The 21,791-nt window shown below is 37.9% G+C and overlaps 1 protein-coding gene across 1 annotated transcript in view; it reads right to left on the bottom strand.

The window, feature by feature from the left end:
- The window catches only part of ADGRB3 (adhesion G protein-coupled receptor B3), an 844,067-nt gene that overhangs the window by 345,266 nt on the left and 477,010 nt on the right, over positions 1–21,791 (bottom strand). Inside the window, exon 15 of the mRNA XM_065911328.1 lies at positions 13,924–13,967. Within this exon, the coding sequence (XP_065767400.1) occupies positions 13,924–13,967 (44 nt within the window). The remainder of the gene's footprint in view (positions 1–13,923; positions 13,968–21,791) is intronic.

Here is a 21,791-nt window from a genome sequence, read left to right as displayed (position 1 = left end):
AAATAATAAAGACCTGCTAGAATCAGATGAGATCAAGAAGAGATGGAAAGAATTCACAGAAGAACTGCACAAAAAAGATCTTAATGACTCAGATAACCATGATGGTATAGTTTCTCATTGAGAGCCAGACATCCGGAGTGTGAAGTCAAGTGGGCCTTGGGAAGCACTGATGCCAATAAAGCTAGTGGATGTGATAGAATTTCAGCAGAGCTATTTAAAGTCTTAAAAGATGATGCTATTAAGATGTTGCATTCAATATGCCAGCAAATTTGGAAAACCCAGCAGTGACCACAGGACTAGTAAAGGTCAACCCTCATCACAGTTCCCAGGCAGGGCAGTACTGACAAATGTTCAAGCCACCATATAACTGCACTCATCTACCATGTTCGTAAGATTACGCAAGCTCCCCCAAGCCAGGCTTCAGCAGTACTTGAACTGAGAACTTCCAGATGTTCCAGCTGGGTTTAGAAAAGGCAGAGGAACCAGAGACCAAATTGCCAACTTTCGCTGGATCATAGAAAAGGCAAGGGAATTCTAGGCAAACATCTATTTGTGTTTCAAGGACTACACTAAAGCCTTTGACTGTGTGGATCATAATAAACTGTGGGAAACTCTTAGAGAGATGGGAATACCAGACCATCTTACCTGTCTCCTGAAAAACCTGCAAACAGGTCAAGAAGCAACAGCTAGAACCTTACATGGAACAACTGACTGGTTCAGAACTGAGGAAAAAGTATTACAAGGCTGTTTATGGTCACCCAGCGTATTTAACTTATACACAGAATACATCCTGTGAAATGCTGGGCTGGATGAGTTACAAGGTGGAATCAAGATTGCAGGGAGAAACATCAACAACCTCAGATATGTGAATGGCAGAAAGTGAAGAGGAACTAAAGAGTCTCTTGATGAGAGTGAAGGAGGAGAGTGAAAAAGCCGGCTTAATACTCATTATTTAAAAAGCTAAGATCATGGCAACCTGTCCCATCACTTCCTGGCAAATAGAAAGGGAAAAGGTGGAAGTAGTGACAGATCTCATCTTCTTGGGCTCTAAAATCACTGCAGATGGTTACTGCAGCCATGAAATTAGAAGACAATTACTTCTTGGCAGAAAAGCTATGACAAACCTAGACAAGGTGCTAAAAAGCAAAGACGTCACTTTGCTTACAAAGGTCTGTGCTGTCAAGGCTACGGCCTTCCCAGTAGTGATGTACAGATGTGAAAGTTGGGCAATAAAGAAGCAAGAACACTGAAGAATTGATGCTTTCAATCTGTGGGGTTGGAGAAGACTCTTGAGCATCCCTTGGAAACAAAGAGATCAAACCAGTCAATCTTAAAGGAATCAACCCCGAATACACTTTGGAAGGACTGATGCTGAAGCTGAAGCTCCAATACTTTGGCTACCTGATGTGAATCGTTGACTCAATGGAAAAGACTCTGATGCTGAGAAGGCAGAGGAAGAGGGTGACAGGGGATGTGATGGTTGGATGGTATCACCAAGTGGATGGACATGAACTTGGGCAAACGCTGGGAGATGATGAGGGACACAGAAGCCTGGCATGCTGCAGTCCATGGGGTCATGGAGTTGCTCATGACTTGGAGACTGAACAACAACAACAAAGGTTGGTAATCCAACAGTAGCAGTATTTTGTATAATTGCTTTGTACTTCTAAGAGCTAGCCTATCTTTCTTAAAGTTTATTTCCTGACAGTATATGTTTCCCTAACAACACAGGTATGTCTGTCACCTGAAGATCAAGAACAGTGATAACAAGCTCCCTGGAATGATGGGATTTGGCTAAAGTGTTAGTTTTATATTTTCTAGGAATCATACTGTGAGATCAATAAAATGATGGCTTACAATATAAATAAGAGAGAAAGATTTCATGGGTATTAAGAAATAAGGATAGCAAAAGCCAAAAGAGAAGAACACTTCAATTACACGCTGCTGCTGCTGCTAAGTCGCTTCAGTCGTGTCCAACTCTGTGCAACCCCATAGACGACTCTGAGATAAAACAAGCCAGTGTCAGTATCAGTCAAGATGTGACTATTGCTACTTGCAACTCCAATAAATCAATTTGAAAAGTAGAGAAGTAAAAGTCTAGTCTGCAAAAGCTTTTGGTTTCAACTATAAGATAAGAAAATAAGTTATAAATGGATTTATGAACTTGTTTATCAATCGTTAATAAGTTATGATGAAATTCATGCAATTAAAACTCTGGAGAGGGAGATCAAGATTGCCGACTAGGAAAGTGTGGAACTCACCTCCTTCCAGGAACACATCAAAAGACATCTACATGTGGAGCAATTCTCACTGAAACTAGCAGAAAGGCTCCTGCACAACCAAGGCTGTAAGAAAGATTCCCACATAATCAGGCAGGATGGGGAGGGAAGAGAGTGGGTGGGGACCTGGGCCCCTCCAAGGGGACTCAGAAGAAAGGGAGACTACACAGATGGAGATCCTCCCTTGGGAGTGAGCAATGTGAACCATGTGTCGGACACAGACACCCCCATCATGGGGTTGAACAGTAGGAAGACTGGTTGGAACGCCAGTGGGAATAACAGGAAAACTATGGGAAGCCTGGATTCTGCTTGTAAGAAGTGTGCACATGCTTGCCTACTCCCAAAAAAGAGCAGAGAGTATGGACTGAAACTCTGGATGTGCTGGTGAACTTCCCACGACCACCCTGACGTGTGCCCTGGCCTGAGCTGAGCGACCACTCTGGATCCTCTTGCTTCCTGATGCAGATGAGCCTCCGTTTCCTGTGGGGAGGACTGCTGTGGCCAAACAGAGAACTTGGCAATAAGGCACCAAGGCAGCTGAGAGCTGAAGAAGCATCTGAGCAGGCGGAGCAGCCGTTCCTGACACTCGCAGCAGGCAGTGCCGCAGGAGCAGCCTGGGGCACTGCTTGTGGCCAGGCCCCCCGCCCACGTCTAGATCCAAGTCGGGCACCCACAGCAGTGGCTTTTGTCTGAGCACCTCTGGGGTGACAGTACCAGGGCTGGGGCTGGGGAGAGGACACACGCAGGGGAAACAAAGCCTGCTTGGACTTGACCATCGGGCTTTTCCTCCAGTGACCTGGGACTTGCCCCTGTCCCTGACAGGGTGGTGGTGGCCACTGAGCCCCGGAGAAACCTCGCCTCACACCTTGCTCTGTCCCAGGCCCTCCATCTCCAGCCCCATCTCCTACCAAGGGAAACCTCGAGGAAAAATGTGACTTTTATTCACATCAAATTCAGCCCTCCCACCAAGGCCACTGGGCACATGCAGACTATACAGGTAAGCTCCCACATAAGGACACCCTTTCATCAAATATGTAAAGATTTCACCTACACAGGGACAGAGAAAGTTAAGCAAAATGAAAAGGCGGAGGAACTACTTTCAGAAGAAAGTAGTAAGAAAAAGAGAAAAACCCGTAGAAGAGAAAAAACAGAAGTTAAAAATTTATCAGATGAAGAGTTCAAAACATTAGGAATGCTAACTGAAGTAGGGAAAATAATAGATTAATACAGTGAAATTATAGCAAGGAACTAGAAAATATGAACAAGAACTAATCAGAACTGAAGAATATGATAACTAAAACGAAAAGCACATTAGACAGTATTAGCAGACTAAGAGACATAGAAACACACTTACATGAACTGGAAGACAGAACAATGGGAATCACCAAATAAGAACGGCATATAGAGAAAAGATAGCCGACAACAGGTTAAGGGACCTCTGAGACAACAGGAAGCATGCCAGTGTTTGTTTTACAGGGACCGCAGAAGGATAGGAGAGACCGGGGGTGTGTGTATGTCAAAAATGCATTCCATGAAATTATGGGTGAAAATTTCCCACAGCTGAGGAATCATACAGATACCCAGGCACAGGAATCACAGAGGGTCTCAAAGAGCATGAAACCGTACAGGCCCAGATCAACATCCCATAATCAAAGTGGCAAAAGTCAAAGAGCATTCTAGAGGCAGGAAGAGTAAAACAAAGAGCCATACACAAGGTAACCCCCATAAGGCCACAGGCTGATTTTTCTGCAAAAGTGTTGCAAGCCAAAAAGGAGTGCTTAAAGGGGAACACTTGTAACCTAGGATAATTTACTCAGCAAGATTATAATCTAGAATTGAAGGAGTGATTAAAAAAAAAACCTTTCATTCAAGCACAACTCAAAAGTTGTTATCAATACTAAACCTATCTAAAAGAAAGGTTAAAGGGTCTTTTATAAGTGGTAAAGAAAAGGTTATAGCACAAAGTAAATATATATATATATATATAAGGAAGGAAAAACCCTACTGTAAAAGTAAGTATATGGTAAAGGCTGAGGTTCATCCACTTAAATAAGCTAGTACAAAGATGAAAAGAAACAAAGAATAAAAGCAACTATAACAATAATAATCAGTACAGGGATAAACATGAAGAAGTAAAACATGTAAACAAAATGTGAGGGAAGAGAGTTAAAAATGTAGATCTTTAAATGTGTTTGAACTTGAAGGACAGGTAAGGATTACCTGTTTAAAACAAGTAGATACAGTTAGAGGACAACATATATGAACTTCATGGTAACCACAAATCAGAAAAATGTACAATAGATATACAAGAACTATAGGAGAAAAAAAAAAGTATATCACAAAAGAAAATCTTTAATCCATAAAGGAAGAAACTAAAATGAATAAAAGAACAGAGAAAAAAGAAAAACAATCAGAAACAAGTAATACATGGCAATAAGCAAATAGTTACCAATAATTATATAAATTTCAATAGACACTGCTCTAATCAAAATACGTAAGGCAGTTGATTGGGTAAGATCCATCTATTTGCTGCGTACAAGAGACTCACATAAAGTCTGAAGAAATACAAAGAATGTAAGTGAGAGAATGGAAAAATGTATTTCATGCAAATGGAAGTGATTAAAATAAGGATAGCTGTACTCATATCTTATAAAGACAAAATATAAGAAACTCAAAACAAAGAAGAGCATTATATAAGAATAAAGTGATCAATAAAAGAAGAGAAGGTAATATTCATTATGCACACAATACAGGCACACCTAAATGTAAAAAGTAAATATTAATAGACTTAAAAAGAGAAATTTACATTAGTACAATAAAAATAGGGGACTTTAGCACCCCAGTGACATCAATGGACAGACAGGTCATCCAGGTAGAAAATCAATAAAGTAACAATGGTTTTAAATGACACAATAGACCAACTGAACTTAATAGATACGTGCAGAGCTTTACAACCAAAACCAGCAGCATACATGTTCTTCTCAAGTGCACATGGAATATTCTCCAAAACAGAACACATTAGACCAGAAAACAAGTCTCAAAAAATTATAGCGTGAAGTGAGTCAGAAAGAGAAAGATAAATACTGTATTCTAACACACATGTACAGAATCTAGAAAAGTGGTAGTGAAGAATTTATTTACAGGGCAGCAGTGGAGAAATAGACACAGAGAATAGACTTATGGACATAGGGAAAGGGGAGGAGAGGGTGAGATGTAGGGAGAGAGTAACATGGAAACTTACATGACCATATGTAAAATAGATAGCCAATAGGAATTTGCTGTATGTCAAACAGGGGCCCTGTATCAACCTAGAGGGGTGGGGTGGGGAGGGAGATGGGAGGGAGGCTCAAAAGGGAGAGGATATATGTATACCTATGGCTGATTCATGTTGAGGTTTGACAGAAAACAAGAAAATTCTGTAAAGCAATTATCCTTCAATAAAAAATAAATTAATTACACACAAAATCAGAGTGTATGGAAATTATATTGCATCTTTCCCCCAAAGAAAATAATATAAAACTAGAATCTGACTACATTAGGAAAAGTAGGAAAGAATGAAAATATGGAAATTAAGCAACAAGCTACTAAAAAAGCAGTGGTTCAATGAAGAAATCAAAGGTGAAATGAGAAAATATGCAAAGACAAATGAAAATGGAAACACGGCTTCCCAAAACTATGCAACGTATAAAAGCGATTCTAAGAGGGAACTTCATAGTTGGCCTTTCTTGGGGGCTTGTTTGGTGGCTCAGCACTAAAGAATCTGCCTGCCAATGCAGAAGGAAATGGTAATCCACACTAGTATTCTTGTCTGGAAAATCCCGTGGACAGAGAAGCCTGGCAGGCTACAGTTCAGTGTGCCACAAGAGTCAGATACATCTTAGCTACTAAACAACAAACACCTACCTCAAAAAACAAAACAAACAAAATCCCTCAAGTAAATAATCTAGCCTAACACTTAAAAGAAGTAGAAAAATAAGAAGAAAGCCCCAAATCAGCAGAAAAGAAAAAAAAAAAGTATCAGAGAAGAATTAAAAAAAATAGAGACAAAAAAGAAGAAATAAAAATCAATGAATCAAAGAGTTGGTTTTTTTAAAAGGATTAAAAAAAAGTGAGAATTTTTTTAGGTCTCTCACCAAGAAGAAATGAGAAAGGAATCAAATAAACAAAGTAAGATAAGAAAGAGGAAGAGTAACCAATACTACAAAAATACAAAAAATCATGAGAACATATGCCAACAAATTGGACAACATAGAAAGAATAAACAAATTTCCAGAGACAAACACCAAGAATGAAACAAGAAGAAACAGGCAATTTGCACAGACCATTTACCAATAGTGAAATTAAATTTGCAGTTAAAAAAAAAAAAAAAAAAAAACACTCCCAGCAAACAAAAAATCTAGATCTGGATATCTTCACAGGTGAATTCTGCCACACGTATAAAGAAGAACTAATACTTATCCTTCTCAAAGTATTCCAGAAAAACTAAAGAGCACAGAACACGCCCTAATTCATTCTATGAGGCCACTTCATATCAAAACCAGACAAAGATACAACAAAAACAGAAACTTAAAGACTAACACCTTCAATGAATATAGATGTAAAAATCACGAGCAAAATATTAGTAAGCCAAATTCAACAATATATAAAAAGTATGATACACCATGATCAATTTTGTATTTACTCCAGGATCATAGGATGATTCAATATTCACAAATCAACCAATGTGATAGACATCAACAAAAGGAAGGGTAAAAATTACATGATTATTTCAATAGACACAGAAAAATCATTTGACAAACTTCAGAATCCATTCATGATAAAAACTCAGAGTGGATATAGAGGGAACATATCTCAACATAATAAGGGCAAGTTACACTAAACCCACAGGTAACATCATACTCAGTGGTGAAAAGCCTTCCCCCTAAAATTAGGAATAAGAGAAGTATGCCTACGCTTACAATAACTATTTAACACAGTACTGGAAATCCTACTGTGAGACAAGAAAAGGAAATAAGAGACATGCAAATTGGAAGAAAAGAAGTAAAGATGTCAACTATTTGCTGATGTTATGATGGTATACATAGAAAACCCTAATGTTTCCACCAAAAAATCTATAATAATTAACAAACAAATTCAGTAAAGTTGCAGGATAGAAGGCTAGAGTGAACTATTTAAAAGAGAAAGCAATAAAGCAATTCTATTTAAATTATCCTCAAAAAGAAATAAACTTAGCACCTAGACTCTGAAAACTATAATATATTGATTAAGGAAAACAAAGATCATACAAAGAAATGGAAGTATACTTCATATTCTTGGATTGGAGATATTGTTAAAATTGCCACAGTAGCCAATGAAATCTACAGATTAAATGCCATACCTATCAAAATCAAATTTTTCACAGAACTAGAACAAATAATCCTAAAATTCACATGGAGCAACAAAAAAATCCTGAATTGGCAAAGGAATCTTGAGAACAAACAACAAAGCTGGAGTTATCATGGTCCCTGAATTCAGACAATAATACAAACCTACAGTAGTCAAAACAGCATGATGCTGACACAACAGACACAGATTAATGGAACAGAAGAGAGCCAAGAAACAAACCCAGGAGGAATAAAAATACACAATGGAGAAGAGACAGCTGCTTCAACAACTGCTGCTTTCAAAACCTGACAGCTACGTGTAAAAATATGAAGCTGGAACATTTTATCATACCATGTACAAAAATAAACTCACAATGCATTCAGACCCAACTGAAGCCATGAAACGCCTGGAGAAGAACACAGGTGTAAACACCCTGACATAAATTACAGCAATATCTTTTATCTGCCTACTGAGGAAAACAGAAACAAAAAGGAAAACAAATAAATGTGATCTATTAATAATTAAGCTTAAATGTGTTTGCACAGTGAAGGAAACCACTGGCCAAACAAAATGACAACCTATGGAATGGGAGAAAATATTTGCAAATGATGTGACTGATAAGGTGTCCATTTCTAAAATATATAACTCACTCATACAACTCTATTTTTAAAAGCTAACAGTTTAAAAATGAGTAGAAGACCTGGATAGACATTTTTCTTAAAAAAAAAAAAAAGATGGCCAACAGGCACATAATATCGCTATTTATTAGAAAAATGAAAATCAAAACTACAATATGGTATTACCTCATACCTCTCAAAATGCTTATTATCAAAAAGTCTACAAACAACAAACTGCTAAGGATGTAGAGAAAAGGGAATCCTAGTGCACTGTTGTCGAAATGTAAGGTGGTACAGAAACTATGGAAAACAGTATGGAAGTTCCTCCAAAATCTAAAAATAAGACTACCACATGATCCCACAATTCCACTCCTAGGTACGTATCAAAAAAAAAAAAAAAAAGCCCAAAACACTAATTTGAAGATACAGGCAGCACAAATGTTCATAGCAATGATATAAATAATAGCAAAGACACAGAAGCAACCTACATACACATCAAGGGCCTCCCTGATGGTTCAGTGGTAAAGAGTCTGCCTGCCAATGTAGGAGACACAGGTCTGATCCCTGGCATGGGAGGATCCCCTGGAGAAGAAAATGGAAACCCACTCCAGTATTCTTGTCTGGGAAATCGCATGGACAGAGGAGCCTGGTGGGATGTAGGCCATTGGGTTGCAAAGAGCTGGACATGACTTAGCAACTAAACAACAGCAACAAGTTCATTGACAGACGAATGGATAAAGAAGATGTGAACAATGAAATACTGAAATATTACTCAGTCATGAAAAAGAATGAAAATTGCCATTTGCAACAATGTGAGTGGACCTAGATGGCATTATGCTTAGTGAAATTAGTCAGACAAAGAACTCTGTTTTCATTTATATATGAAATATAAAAAATAAATCCAATTATATGCATATAACAGAGACTCACAGAGAACTAGTGGTTACCAGTGAGAAGAGGGATGAGAGGACCACAAGATTGGGGTACAAGATTAAGAGATACAAACTATTGTGTACAAAATAATAAGTAATGAGGACAGTTTGTACAGTACAGGGAAGTATTGCCATTATTTTATAATAAATTTTAATAGAGTACAGTCTATTAAAATGTTGTATCACTGTGCTGTACTACTGAAACTAATATAATACTTAAATAAATAAATAAAACAAATAAAATAAAGAAAAAATGAATCTTTAAAACATTTTCTGAGAACAAACATAATATTTCACAGACCCGTTAGCAACAAATGGTGTTGCTGAGAACAGGATAAATATTATAGCTTCAGATTAAAGGACGTCTTATGGATTTTCTAGGGAATGTCATCAACACAAGATTCAACACCCAAAAATCCAAATTTGGAGTAGCCTCAAAAATGTGCAAATTATCAATCACACAAGTGTAAAAAGAAGTATTTTTGTAACTAAAACAAGCCTTTTTCTGATGTGAACAAAATATTTTCAAGTTATTCCTTGGGTCAGACACAAAGAAGCAAGTGTCTTTTAATTTCATGGCTGTAGTCATCATCTTCAGTGATTTTGGAGCCCAGAAAAATAAAGTCAGCCACTGTTTCCATGGTTTCCCTATCTATTTGCCATGAAGTGATGGGACCAGATGCCATGATCTCAGTTTTTTGAATGTTGAGTTTTAAGCCAACTTTTTCACTCTCCTCTTTTACTTTCATCAAGAGGCTCTTTAGTTCTTCTTCACTTTCTGCTATAAGGGTAGTGTCATCTGTGTACCTGAGGTTATTGATATTTCTCCTAGCAATCTTGATTCCAGCTTGTGCTTCATTCAGCCCAGCATTTCTCACAATGTACTCTGCATATAAGTTAGATAAGCAGAGTGACAATATACAGCATTGACGTATTCCTTTTCCTATTTGGAACTAGTCTATGGTTTCACGTCCAGTTCTAACTGTTGCATCTTGACCTGCAAACAGATTTCTCAGGAGGTAGGTAAGGTGGACTGGTATTCCCATCTTTATAAGAATTTTCTACAGTTTGCTGTGAACCACAGAGTCAAAGGCTTTGGCATAGCCAATAAGGCAAAAGTAGATGCTTTTCTGGAGCTCTCTTGCTTTTTCAATGATTCAGCAGATGTTGGCAATTTGATCTCTGGTTCCTCTGCCTTTTCTAAATCCAGCTTGAACATGTGGAAGTTCACGGTTCAAGTACTGTGAAGACTGGCTTGGAGAATTTTGAGCATTACTTTGCTAGTGTGTGAGATGAGTGCAATTGAGTGGTATTTTTAACATTCTTTGGCATTGCCTTTCTTAGGGATTCGAATGAAAACTGACCTTTCCAGTCCTGTGGCCACTGCTGAGTTTTCCAGATTTGTTGGCATATTGAGTGCAGCACTTTCAGCGCATCATTTTTTAGGATTTGAAATAGCTCAACTGGAATTCCATCCTCTCCATTAGCTTTGTTCATAGTGATGCTTCCTGAGGCCCACTTGACTTCACATTCTAGGATGTCTGGCTCTAGGTGAGTGATCACACCATCGTGGTTATCTGGGTCGTGAAGATCTTTTATGTATAGTTCGTCTGTGTAGTCTCGTCACCTCTTTAATATCTTCTGCTTCTGTTAGGTCCACACCATTTCTGTCCTTTATTGTGCCCATCTTTGGATAAAATGCTCCCTTGGTAGCTCTAATTTTCTTGAAGAGATCTCTAGTCTTGCCCTTTCTATTGTTTTCCTCTATTTCTTTGCATTGATCTCAGAGGAAGGCTTTTTTATCTCTCCTTGCTATTACTTGGAACTCTGCATTCAAATGGGTATATCTTTCCTTTTCTCCTTTGCCTTTAGCTTCTCTTCTTTTCTCAGCTATTTGTAAGGCCTCCTCAGACAACCATTTTGCCTTTTTGCATTTCTTTTTCCTGGGGATGGTCTTGATCTCTGTCTCCTGTACAATGTCACAAACCTCAGTCCATAGTTCTTCAGGCACTCTATCAGATCTAATCCCTTGAATCTATTTCTCACTTCCACTGTGTAATCATAAGGAATTTGATTTAGGTCATACCTGAGTGGTCTAGTGGTTTTCCCTATCTTCTTCATCCCACTTTCTCATCATAAGAAAAAGAAGTTTGTAACTACATAATGGTGACAGATGGTTTCTCAGATGGCTTGGAGGTAAAGAATATACTTCTAACCAGGAGACATGGGTTCGATTCCTGGGTTTGGAAGATCCCCTGGAGAAAGAAATTGCAACCCACTCCAGTATTCTTGCTTGGGAAATTCCAAGGACAGAGTAGCCTGGCGGGCTACCTTCTATGGGGTCACAAAAGAGTCACACATTACTTAGTGACTAAAAAACAAAACAACATTGGTGACAGATAGTAACTAGACTTATGATGGTGGTTATTTAGCAGTGTAAGCAAATATGGAATCATTATGTTTCATACCTGAAACTAACATAATGTTGCATGTGAAACACATCTTAATAAAAATTTAAGGTAATTTGATTACTTACACCAAAATTTAAAAAAACTGACTTCTAATTTCAACTGTGCTACTGCAATCTTGAAAACATCATTTAGATCAATCCTTTTCTGATAAAAAAAATCAAGAGCCATATCTCTTCATTATTAACTATGCTTAGTGTCTTATGCTCAAAGTTAACATCACTGCATTGATAAAACTATTGAGTATGTGAACATGATCAAAATAGAAGAACAGATGTGAAGAAACAACAAAAAAAATTGTCTTAACCGTCATTGTTTCAAACTCACCCAGAAAAACTATTTAATGATGAAGCAGTCTGTTAAAAAGTGTGACAGGATGGAATTTCTGTCACAGAAGAAAGATTTTTGATCACTCTTCAGATACATCAAGGAAACATGAACTGCACTGATCTCTGGAGATAAGATGATTTGAAAGGCAGCTAAACACACCTCCTCTCACTGAATAGTTTTCTTCAAGGACAACTACACAGTTGAAGTTTGTAAAACCAAGACATGTTCTTTGTGATGGCTAAGAGTCAGTAGATGTTAGAGAAATCAGAATGTGATTGATTTGTAAAGTCAATGCTGACCTCAAGCACCAATAGTTCCATAAATTAAACTTAACACCTTAGAAAAACTGAGAACGCAAACCAAGAGAAACATAAAATAAGGGAATGCCACTTTTTCTATAATATTCCTGTAAGTCCCAAAGGTCTTTTGGAATAATCAGTGCATTCTCCTACTTGGATCAATATAGAAACACATTCTACCCACTAAAAAGATAATGAAGCTAAACAAAAGTTGTTTATTATTCAGGGAAATATGCAAATGCCTGTAATCATGTGTGTAAGATGGCATGCTTTTCTTGAGCAGAAAACAATTAGTTTACATTTTTTTTTGTAGACTTTTATATTTCCCTTGGCTATACAACATACTAAACAGTGACTTAGAATATACTATGAACATCTTCTCTGGCTATTGGTAAAGAGAAAATATTGTAAAAATTTTACTACAATGGATTTCTTTATGTGGTTTTAAAAAGAAAAAAAAAATCACATCAATGAGAGTTTCCAACTCATGTTATTACCAGGGCAAGTTGAGACTCTCTTTATGCACTAAGGTTTCTAGGAAAAGAGGATCCTAGAATATCTGAATCTAAAGAAAAAAAGGAAAACACCATGATTCACACCATTGGTTTTTCACCCACACAAATACTATTTTAACTTACATCAGTATCCTAAGAAATAACACATTTCCAAAAGGTTTGTTTTTTACCTAGAGATCTAAGAACGTCCCTCTTCTAAACTCTCCAATAACTACAAATAGGAGACAAGTAACATCATATACATCCAATTAAGGGGGAAGAACACTGGGAAAATTCTTAGAATACATAGAATGTGGTGTGTTTACTGACCGCATACACATGGTGGTACTACTTTTTGAGGCTGACATTTATCTCCCACCCATGCAAAACAAAGAAAAAGAAGATTGTATAATCTGGCTACTACACTGAAACTCACACAAGTACTTAAAGTATGGGAGTCTAATTAAGCCTTAATCATGGATTTCCCTGCTCTTTTAGACCTTAAAATCTCATAGCATTACCAATGATATTAAGATGATTTTGACCAGATATATTGCAATTACTTGTATAGACAAAGCAATAAATGGAAGAATGATTCATCCTTATTTATTGAAATTATTTTCTTTTGTCTTCATGAATTCATAAAATATAGAAAAAGAAGATTAAATGTCACTCAGCATTCTCATAAGAAAACAATTTGAAGGGCCATATAAATATTGCATTACTCTGATAATAGATTCAAGGTCATGCAAGTAATGTATTGGCTAAATGACCATAGAGATTGCTATTTTATTCTGCTATGCTAAGCGGAATCACTAGGGCAAAATGTTGAAATAGCATTTGAGTTACTATAATTTTAAAACAGTAAAGCTTTTTTAAAAACCTCATGGAATTCCCATGGCAATGTGCCTTACACGTTAGGTAATGCAGTCCCATCTTGGAATATAACCTGATGGCATCATCACACACACAAACACACTCATCATGCTATCCTGCAGCTTCAAAAAGGAGACTCTTCTCAGTGAGTGTGACTCTATCCCACTAACTTATCATATTCCTGTGGACAAGAGACAGCTGAAATAACTTAACGTGCTTTGAATATTTAGCCCAAAGTAATGGAAGAACACATTTGTCACTTACGTTTTTGAGTCATCCCATAACACACAATACGGATTCAAAGTGCCCTAAAAGTAAAAAAAGAATAAATGTATCTTGAGCACATACATTAAAAAACTGAAGCATTCTGTGAAATGCAAACAGAATGGCACATTTCTTATCTTGCAGTAAAATACTTTAAAGATCCCACCTCTGTTTTGCATAAAAATTTGCATGTCCTTCCTCATAGGTTTAATGGCTCATTTTATGAAATTCTACTCAAGAAAACTTATATCTATTCCAAATATCATAACCCATATTTCATTTTTTTTAAATTATAAGTGAAACTTTCATATACAACATGGTCTATACTTCTATGTTTATACTTTTTTTTCATATACAACATGGTTTAATACTTTTATGATTTCCATTTGATTTTATTTTCTCTAAAACACTAACTGTTGGATTATTTCCTTTAAGAAATACTTACAGTAGTTAAACCATAGTGAAATATTCTGTATTAGGCACCCCCCCGCCCCGCCATGTCCTATTCCGGTTCTGGGGGTGTAGCTTCTAAAAGGCAAGACCATTTCCAAAGTCTGTGGACTTGCAATATTTTCTTAACCAACAGGGCACAACCAACAGAATCACATCTAATAAAGCTCTGGGGGAAACACACTACATTTTTATTTAGTTTAATAATTATGTACTGAGCAGCCATTATGACCTTCAGGATGACACAATGAGTTTTCCACGTTGGATAATCTACCAGGCACACAGTTTTGAAGAGCTCTGATTGTTGGAATGTTTTACTTTTTGTTTTTCTGTCAGATTCATTGGGCCTTATAGTTCCCTTTGAAACTAAACCAATAATTATTCTTCTCTGTGATATCTCGAGCTATCCACAGATCCTCTTGTTTTTTTTAATAAGCATACTCTGCTGCTTTCAAGCTCGCTCACTCTCCACGACACTCATTTCCTGGAGTGCATACTTCACAGTGTGCCCAGGAAAATACACACCGGTAATACACACATAGGACCAAGAGGAACTTTGCCTCTCCAGTACAGGTGCCATATTCTTAACAACCCATGCCAACAATGTATGGGACATTTTGGTAGCTTTCTCCCGAGCTTGACACATTGAAGTCCCTCAGGAAAGATTTCTGAATCCTGATCTTGACTTCCCACATACTCATGATTGCTTCTAAGCTTTGTGTCACTGCAGGATGAAGACACATCGTATCTATGGGCTTACCCAACAAGTCACTGATATCAAAATGATGAGTAAGCCAAGACAGGTGAAGGTTCCAGTTCTGAAACAGACTACAGGCACCTTCCTGCAGGTGGACATGCTCCCTCGGTGACTGCCAGCTATGAACTTGGTCTCAGTCTTGTTTCCAAATAGATAATTACTGGGGTAGATCTGGCAAAGCAATATCTTCAAAATCTAGGCAAATTCTTTGGGAAACAGTGCCTCTCTAAGTACTGTTCACTATGTCCATTCTAGAATTCTATTAGAAAAAGAAAAAAAAAAAAACCCACAACTTTGGCTCATTATTCTAAAATTGGTGAAATGTATCCCTTGAACTGCAAGGAATCCAACCAGTCCAACCTAAAGGAATTCAGTCCTGAGTATTCCTTGGAAGGACTGATGCTGAACCTGAAACTCTAATACTTTGGCCACCTGATGTGAAGAACTGACTCAAAGAAAAAGACCCTGATGCTGGAAAAGATTGAAGGCAGGAGAAGGGAATGGCAGAGAATGAGATGGTTGGATGGCATCACCGACTTAATGGACATGAGCTTGAGTAAACGCGAGGAGCTGGAGATGGACAGAGAGGCCTGGCATACTTTAGTCCATGGGGTCACAAAGAGTCAGACATGACTGAGTGACTGAACTGAACGGATCCCAATTTTATTAACATTTTAATTGGGACATCTGACTAACTCCCATATTTCAGCACTGTTACCATTCTTCAGAATCCCTTATAGACCAGATCTCTAAGGTATCTTACTTCTTATCAGATGCTCATACCTATAAACCATGCTCTCAGAGCATAAAAAACATTCCCTTCCTTGAAATGGGTTATAATCTTATAGAGATTGATGAGGAATATGTGGAATGTTCATATAACAACAGAGGCATGCTTAAAAGAAATATCTCTAGTCATAATTTATTCTTCAGGGGACAAATGATGGACAGTGCATCATGGCCTGTATTACAGAAAGTTCCATGGCAAAAGTGGCTTCTTATCTGGCCATTACATAAGACAGAGATATGTAGATGTTCACGAGATGAACAGGCGATGGCATTTCAAATTTGCTTCTTTCTCTGTCCTATGAGACCCTTTCTAGTTTTACCTGAAATTCTCATACAGCTTCTGACTTCCTAACAAGTCCTCAGCAGAAACACAATATAGTATCATAAAGTTATTTTATGGATGGGGAATACATGTAACTATATGGCTGATTCATGTCAATGTATGACAAAACCCACTGAAATGTTGTAAAGTGATTGGCCTCCAACTAATAAAATAATATTTAAAAAAAAAAAAAAAAAAAAAAAAAAAAAAAAGTTATTTTATATATATCTAGAGTTCTGTTCAAAAGAACTCAGGGCAATTTATAGAAAATAAATTATCCTTGGAATATTACAGTGAAGGGCATGGGAGTGTGCACATTGGGTATAGACAGTAAGCATAAAACCTTGAAAGTACAGGTCCTCTATGTCGAGCTCACTTCTTCTTTTTTTTTTTTTAATTTTTTTTTATTAGTTGGAGGCTAATCACTTCACAACATTTCAGTGGGTTTTGTCATACATCGACATGAATCAGCCATAGAGTTACACGTATTCCCCATCCTGATCCCCCCTCCCATTTCCCTCTCCACCCAACCCCTCCGGGTCCTCCCAGTGCACCAGGCCTGAGCACTTGTCTCATGCATCCCACCTGGGCTGGTGATCTGTTTCACCATAGATAATATACATGCTGTTTTTTCAAAACATCCCACCCTCACCTTCTCCCACAGAGTTCAAAAGTCGGTTCTGAACTTCTGTGTCTCTTTTTCTTTTTTGCATATAGGGTTATTGTTACCATCTTTCTAAATTTCATATATATGTGTTAGTATGCTGTAATGTTCTTTATCCTTCTGGCTTACTTCACTCTGTATAATGGGCTCCAGTTTCATCCATCTCATTAGAACTGATTCAAACGAATTCTTTTTAACAGCTGAGTAATATTCCATGGTGTATATGTACCACAGCTTCCTTATCCATTCATCTGCTGATGGGCATCTAGGTTGCTTCCATGTCCTGGCTATTATAAACAGTGCTGCAATGAATATTGGGGTGCACGTGTCTCTTTTCGAGCTCACTTCTTTAGGAATGGACAAGTGAGATTAAGGTCAATCTCTATATAAAGCAGCACAGGATACTGATGATAAGATTAATATTTCATAATTAGAATTCATAACAGGTTACAATAAAGTTAAAAAAGATACAGAATAGAGGCTTAATTGTTTACATATTGCCTTCTGTTTTACCCCTCTAAAAAAACTTCCATTCACTTTGGGACGGAAGTATAAAGGTGAGAAATGCCTTTTCTACTCTTACCCATAGCTCTGTCAAACCTTAGTTTCATCCCCTGCCTTCCTCACCCTCACCCCTTAGAGCTCATACCTGTCTCTCTCTCTGTCCTTGTGAAAATTTAGAAGCAATCCACATGAGAATTATTATAGGTTCTGATATGCACTGCTCCATCTTGCTTTTTACTTTACATTCTGGGACCTACACAAAGGACAGATATGCCTCTGTGAACGTTCATTCCAGAACAGTCACCCTGTGGGGCTGTGGACTGAGGTCAGTGACATAAACATCTGAAGTTTATAATAATATGCAGAAGAAGCAGATCAGAGGAATCTTAGTACCTTAACAGACCAGTCACTTAAGGAATAAGAATGTGAGATGGTAAACAAAGCAAAAACCAATGATGAGTGAATTCTAAACATGGGAAAAATAATGGCTGAAAGAAACCACTTGTAAAATATTTGTTATAATTTTAAGATACTTTTCTCAAAGGCACTCTGCTGTAAGATCTGTTATGAGGAATTTGTGGAAAATCAATAGCAGGAAATGGTGAGCGTGACAGAGTGGAGGAACAAAATATAATGGCAGAAGCAAGGGAAAACAGTCAGGCTGTGAACTAACTCACAGAAGTGGATTTAAGAAATGTGTGAACTTCCAGATGTTCAAGCTGGTTTTAGAAAAGGCAGAGGAGTCAGAGATCAAACTGGCAACATCCGCTGGATCATCGAAAAAGCAAGAGGGTTCCAGAAAAACATCTATTTCTGCTTTATTGACTACGCCAAAGGCTTTGACTGTGGATCACAATAAACTGTGGAAAATTCTGAAAGAGATGGGAATACCAGACCCCCTAACCTGCCTCTTGAGAAACCTGTATGCAGGTCAGGAAGCAACAGTTAGAACTGGACATGGAACAACAGACTGGTTCCAAATAAGAAAAGGAGTATGTCAAGGCTGTATATTGTCACCCTGCTTATTTAACTTATATGCAGAGTACATCATGAGAAATGCTGGGCTGGAAGAAGCACAAGCTGGAATTAAGATTGCCGGGAGAAATATCAATAACCTCAGATATGCAGATGACACCACCCTTATGGCAGATAGTGAAGAAGAACTAAAGAGCCTCTTGATGAAAGTGAAAGAGGAGAGTGAAAAAGTTGGCTTAACACAGTCATCAAGACAGTATGGTACTGGCACAAAGACAGAAATATAGATCAATGGAACAGAATAGAAAGCCCAGAGATAAATCCACGAACCTATGGACAGCTTATCTTTGACAAAGGAGGCAAGGATATACAATGGAAAAAAGACAATCTCTTTAACAAGTGGTGCTGGGAAAACTGGTTAACCACTTGTAAAAGAATGAAACTAGAACACTTCCTAACACCATACACAAAAATAAACTCAAAATGGATTAAAGATCTAAATGTAAGACCAGAAACTATAAAACTCCTAGAGGAGAACATAGGCAAAACACTCTCCGACATAAATCACAGCAAGATCTTCTATGACCCACCTCCCAGAATATTGGAAATAAAAGCAAAAATAAACAAATGGGACTTAATGAAAATTAAAAGCTTTTGCACAACAAAGGAAACTATAAGTAAGGTGAAAAGACAGCCCTCAGATTGGGAGAAAATAATAACAAATGAGGAAACAGACAAAGGATTAATCTCAAAAATATACAAGCAACTCCTGAAGCTCAATTCCAGAAAAATAAACGACCCAATCAAAAAATGGGCCAAAGAACTAAACAGACATTTCTCCAAAGAAGACATACAGATGGCTAACAAACACATGAAAAGATGCTCAACATCACTCATCATCAGAGAAATGCAAATCAAAACCACAATGAGGTACCATTACACGCCAGTCAGGATGGCTGCTATCCAAAAGTCTACAAGCAATAAATGCTGGAGAGGGTGTGGAGAAAAGGGAACCCTCTTACACTGTTGGTGGGAATGCAAACTAGTACAGCCACTATGGAAAACAGTGTGGAGATTTCTTAAAAAACTGGAAATAGAACTGCCATATGACCCAGCAATACCACTTCTGGGCATACACACTGAGGAATCCAGATCTGAAAGAGACACGTGCACCCCAATGTTCATCGCAGCACTGTTTATAATAGCCAGGACATGGAAGCAACCTAGATGCCCATCAGCAGACGAATGGATAGGAAGCTGTGGTACATATACACCATGGAATATTACTCAGCCGTTAAAAAGAATTCATTTGAATCAGTTCTAATGAGATGGATGAAACTGGAGCCCATTATACAGAGTGAAGTAAGTCAGAAAGATAAAGAACATTACAGTATACTAACACATATATACGGAATTTAGATAGATGGTGGCGATAACCCTATATGCAAAACAGAAAAAGAGACACAGAAATACAGAACAGACTTTTGAACTCTGGGGGAGAACGTGAGGGTGGGATGTTTTGAAAGAACAGCATGTATATTATCTATGGTGAAACGGACCACCAGCCCAGGTGGGATACATGAGTCAGGTGCTCGGGCCTGGTGCACTGGGAGGACCCTGAGGAGTCGGGTGGGGAGGGAGGTGGGAGGGGGGATCGGGATGGGGAATACATGTAACTATATGGCTGATTCATGTTAATGTATGACAAAACCCACTGAAATGTTGTAAAGTGATTGGCCTCCAACTAATAAAATAATATCAAAAAAAAAAAAAAAAAAAAAAAAAAAGTTGGCTTAAAACTCAACATTCAGAAAACCAAGATCATGGCATCTGGTCCCATCACTTCATGGGAAATAGATGGGGAAACTGTGGAAGCAGTGTCAGACTTTATTTTTCTGGGCTCCAAAATCACTGCAGATGGTGATTGCAGCCATGAAACTAAGAGATGCTTACTCCTTGGAAGGAAAGTTATGACCAATCTAGACAGAATATTAAAAAGCAGAGACGTTACTTTGCCAACAATGGTCCATTTAGTCAAGGCTTTAGTTTTTCCAGTGGTCATGTATGGATGTGAAAGTTGGACTCTGAAGAAAGCTGAGCACCAAAGAATTGATGCTTTTGAACTGTGGTGTTGGAGAAGACTCTTGAGAGTCCCTTGAACTGCAAGGAGATCCAAACCAGTCCATCCTAAAGGAGATCAGTCTTGGGTGTGCATTGGAAGGACTGATGCTGAAGCTGAAACTCCAGTTCTCTGGCCACCTGATGCAAACAGCTGACTCATTTGAGAAGACCCTGATGCTGGGAAAGATTGAGGGCAGGAGGAGAAGGGTATGGCAGAGGATGAGATGGTTGGATGGCATCACTGACTCGATGGACATGAGTTTGAGTAAACTCCGGGAGTTGGTGATAGACAGGGAGGCCTGGCGTGCTGGAGTTCATGGGGTCGCAAAGAGTCGGACATGACTGAGTGACTGAACTGAACTGAACTGAAGAAAACAAAGATTGTCTGGTAAATGAGCCAAATGGACTATAAATTCATCTATAGAGCTGTCAATATAAATATAACTGACACTTAAAATATTAAAACTGAATATATTTGAAAACTTTTGCAAAGAATATGCTGTTCTTTAAAAACAAATTTCTGGCCAAAAAAAGTGTCTCCTGACTCCATGCAAAACTGTAAAGTTGAACAGTACAGTTGAGTTAAACATTACCATTCACTCAATTTCAAGCATTTGAAAAGTGTACCAAGATTCACATTTTCTAATAACCATAGATGTTCTAAACACATCACTTGTACTATCTTTAATAGTCTTTGATATTTTCTTTTACTTCTTTCCTCTGTCTCAACATCAAGCATATCAGTACAGAGCATCCTTGACTGATGATGAGGGGTTTACATTCTGATAAACCCATTGCAAGCTGAAAATACTGTAGTGACAACGTATTTCATACACCAAACCTGTCGAACATCATTGCTTAACCTAGTCTACCTTAAATGTGCTCACAACACACTAGCCAAAATTTGGGCAAAATCATCTCATGCAAAGCCTCCTATATTGAAAGTAAAATCAAGATGGCTTTATGGGTACAGAATGGCTATATCTGTCATTCACCCTCATGATTGTGTGGCTGGTTGGGACCTGTGGACCACCGCCCAGCATCACAAGAGAGTAACTGCGTTATCTCTAGTCTAGCAAAAGACTGAAATTCAAAATCCTAAGTGTGGTTCCTACTGAATGCCTATCACATTCCCACCATCAAAAGGTGAAAAATCATGAATGAGGGGCTCTCTGTAAATCTACTTAACATTATAATACATCATTGTCTTTGTCTATGTGTTTCTATACATGGTCCTCTTTTCCTTTGGTCTTGCATAACTTCCCTATTTTCCTGTTTGTAAAATG

Source organism: Muntiacus reevesi, chromosome 19 (assembly GCF_963930625.1).
Source record: "Muntiacus reevesi chromosome 19, mMunRee1.1, whole genome shotgun sequence".
In the NCBI taxonomy this organism is placed as follows: domain Eukaryota; kingdom Metazoa; phylum Chordata; class Mammalia; order Artiodactyla; family Cervidae; genus Muntiacus; species Muntiacus reevesi.
Note: the sequence above shows the minus strand (reverse complement) of the source record. Positions and strands in the feature narration are given on the sequence as shown.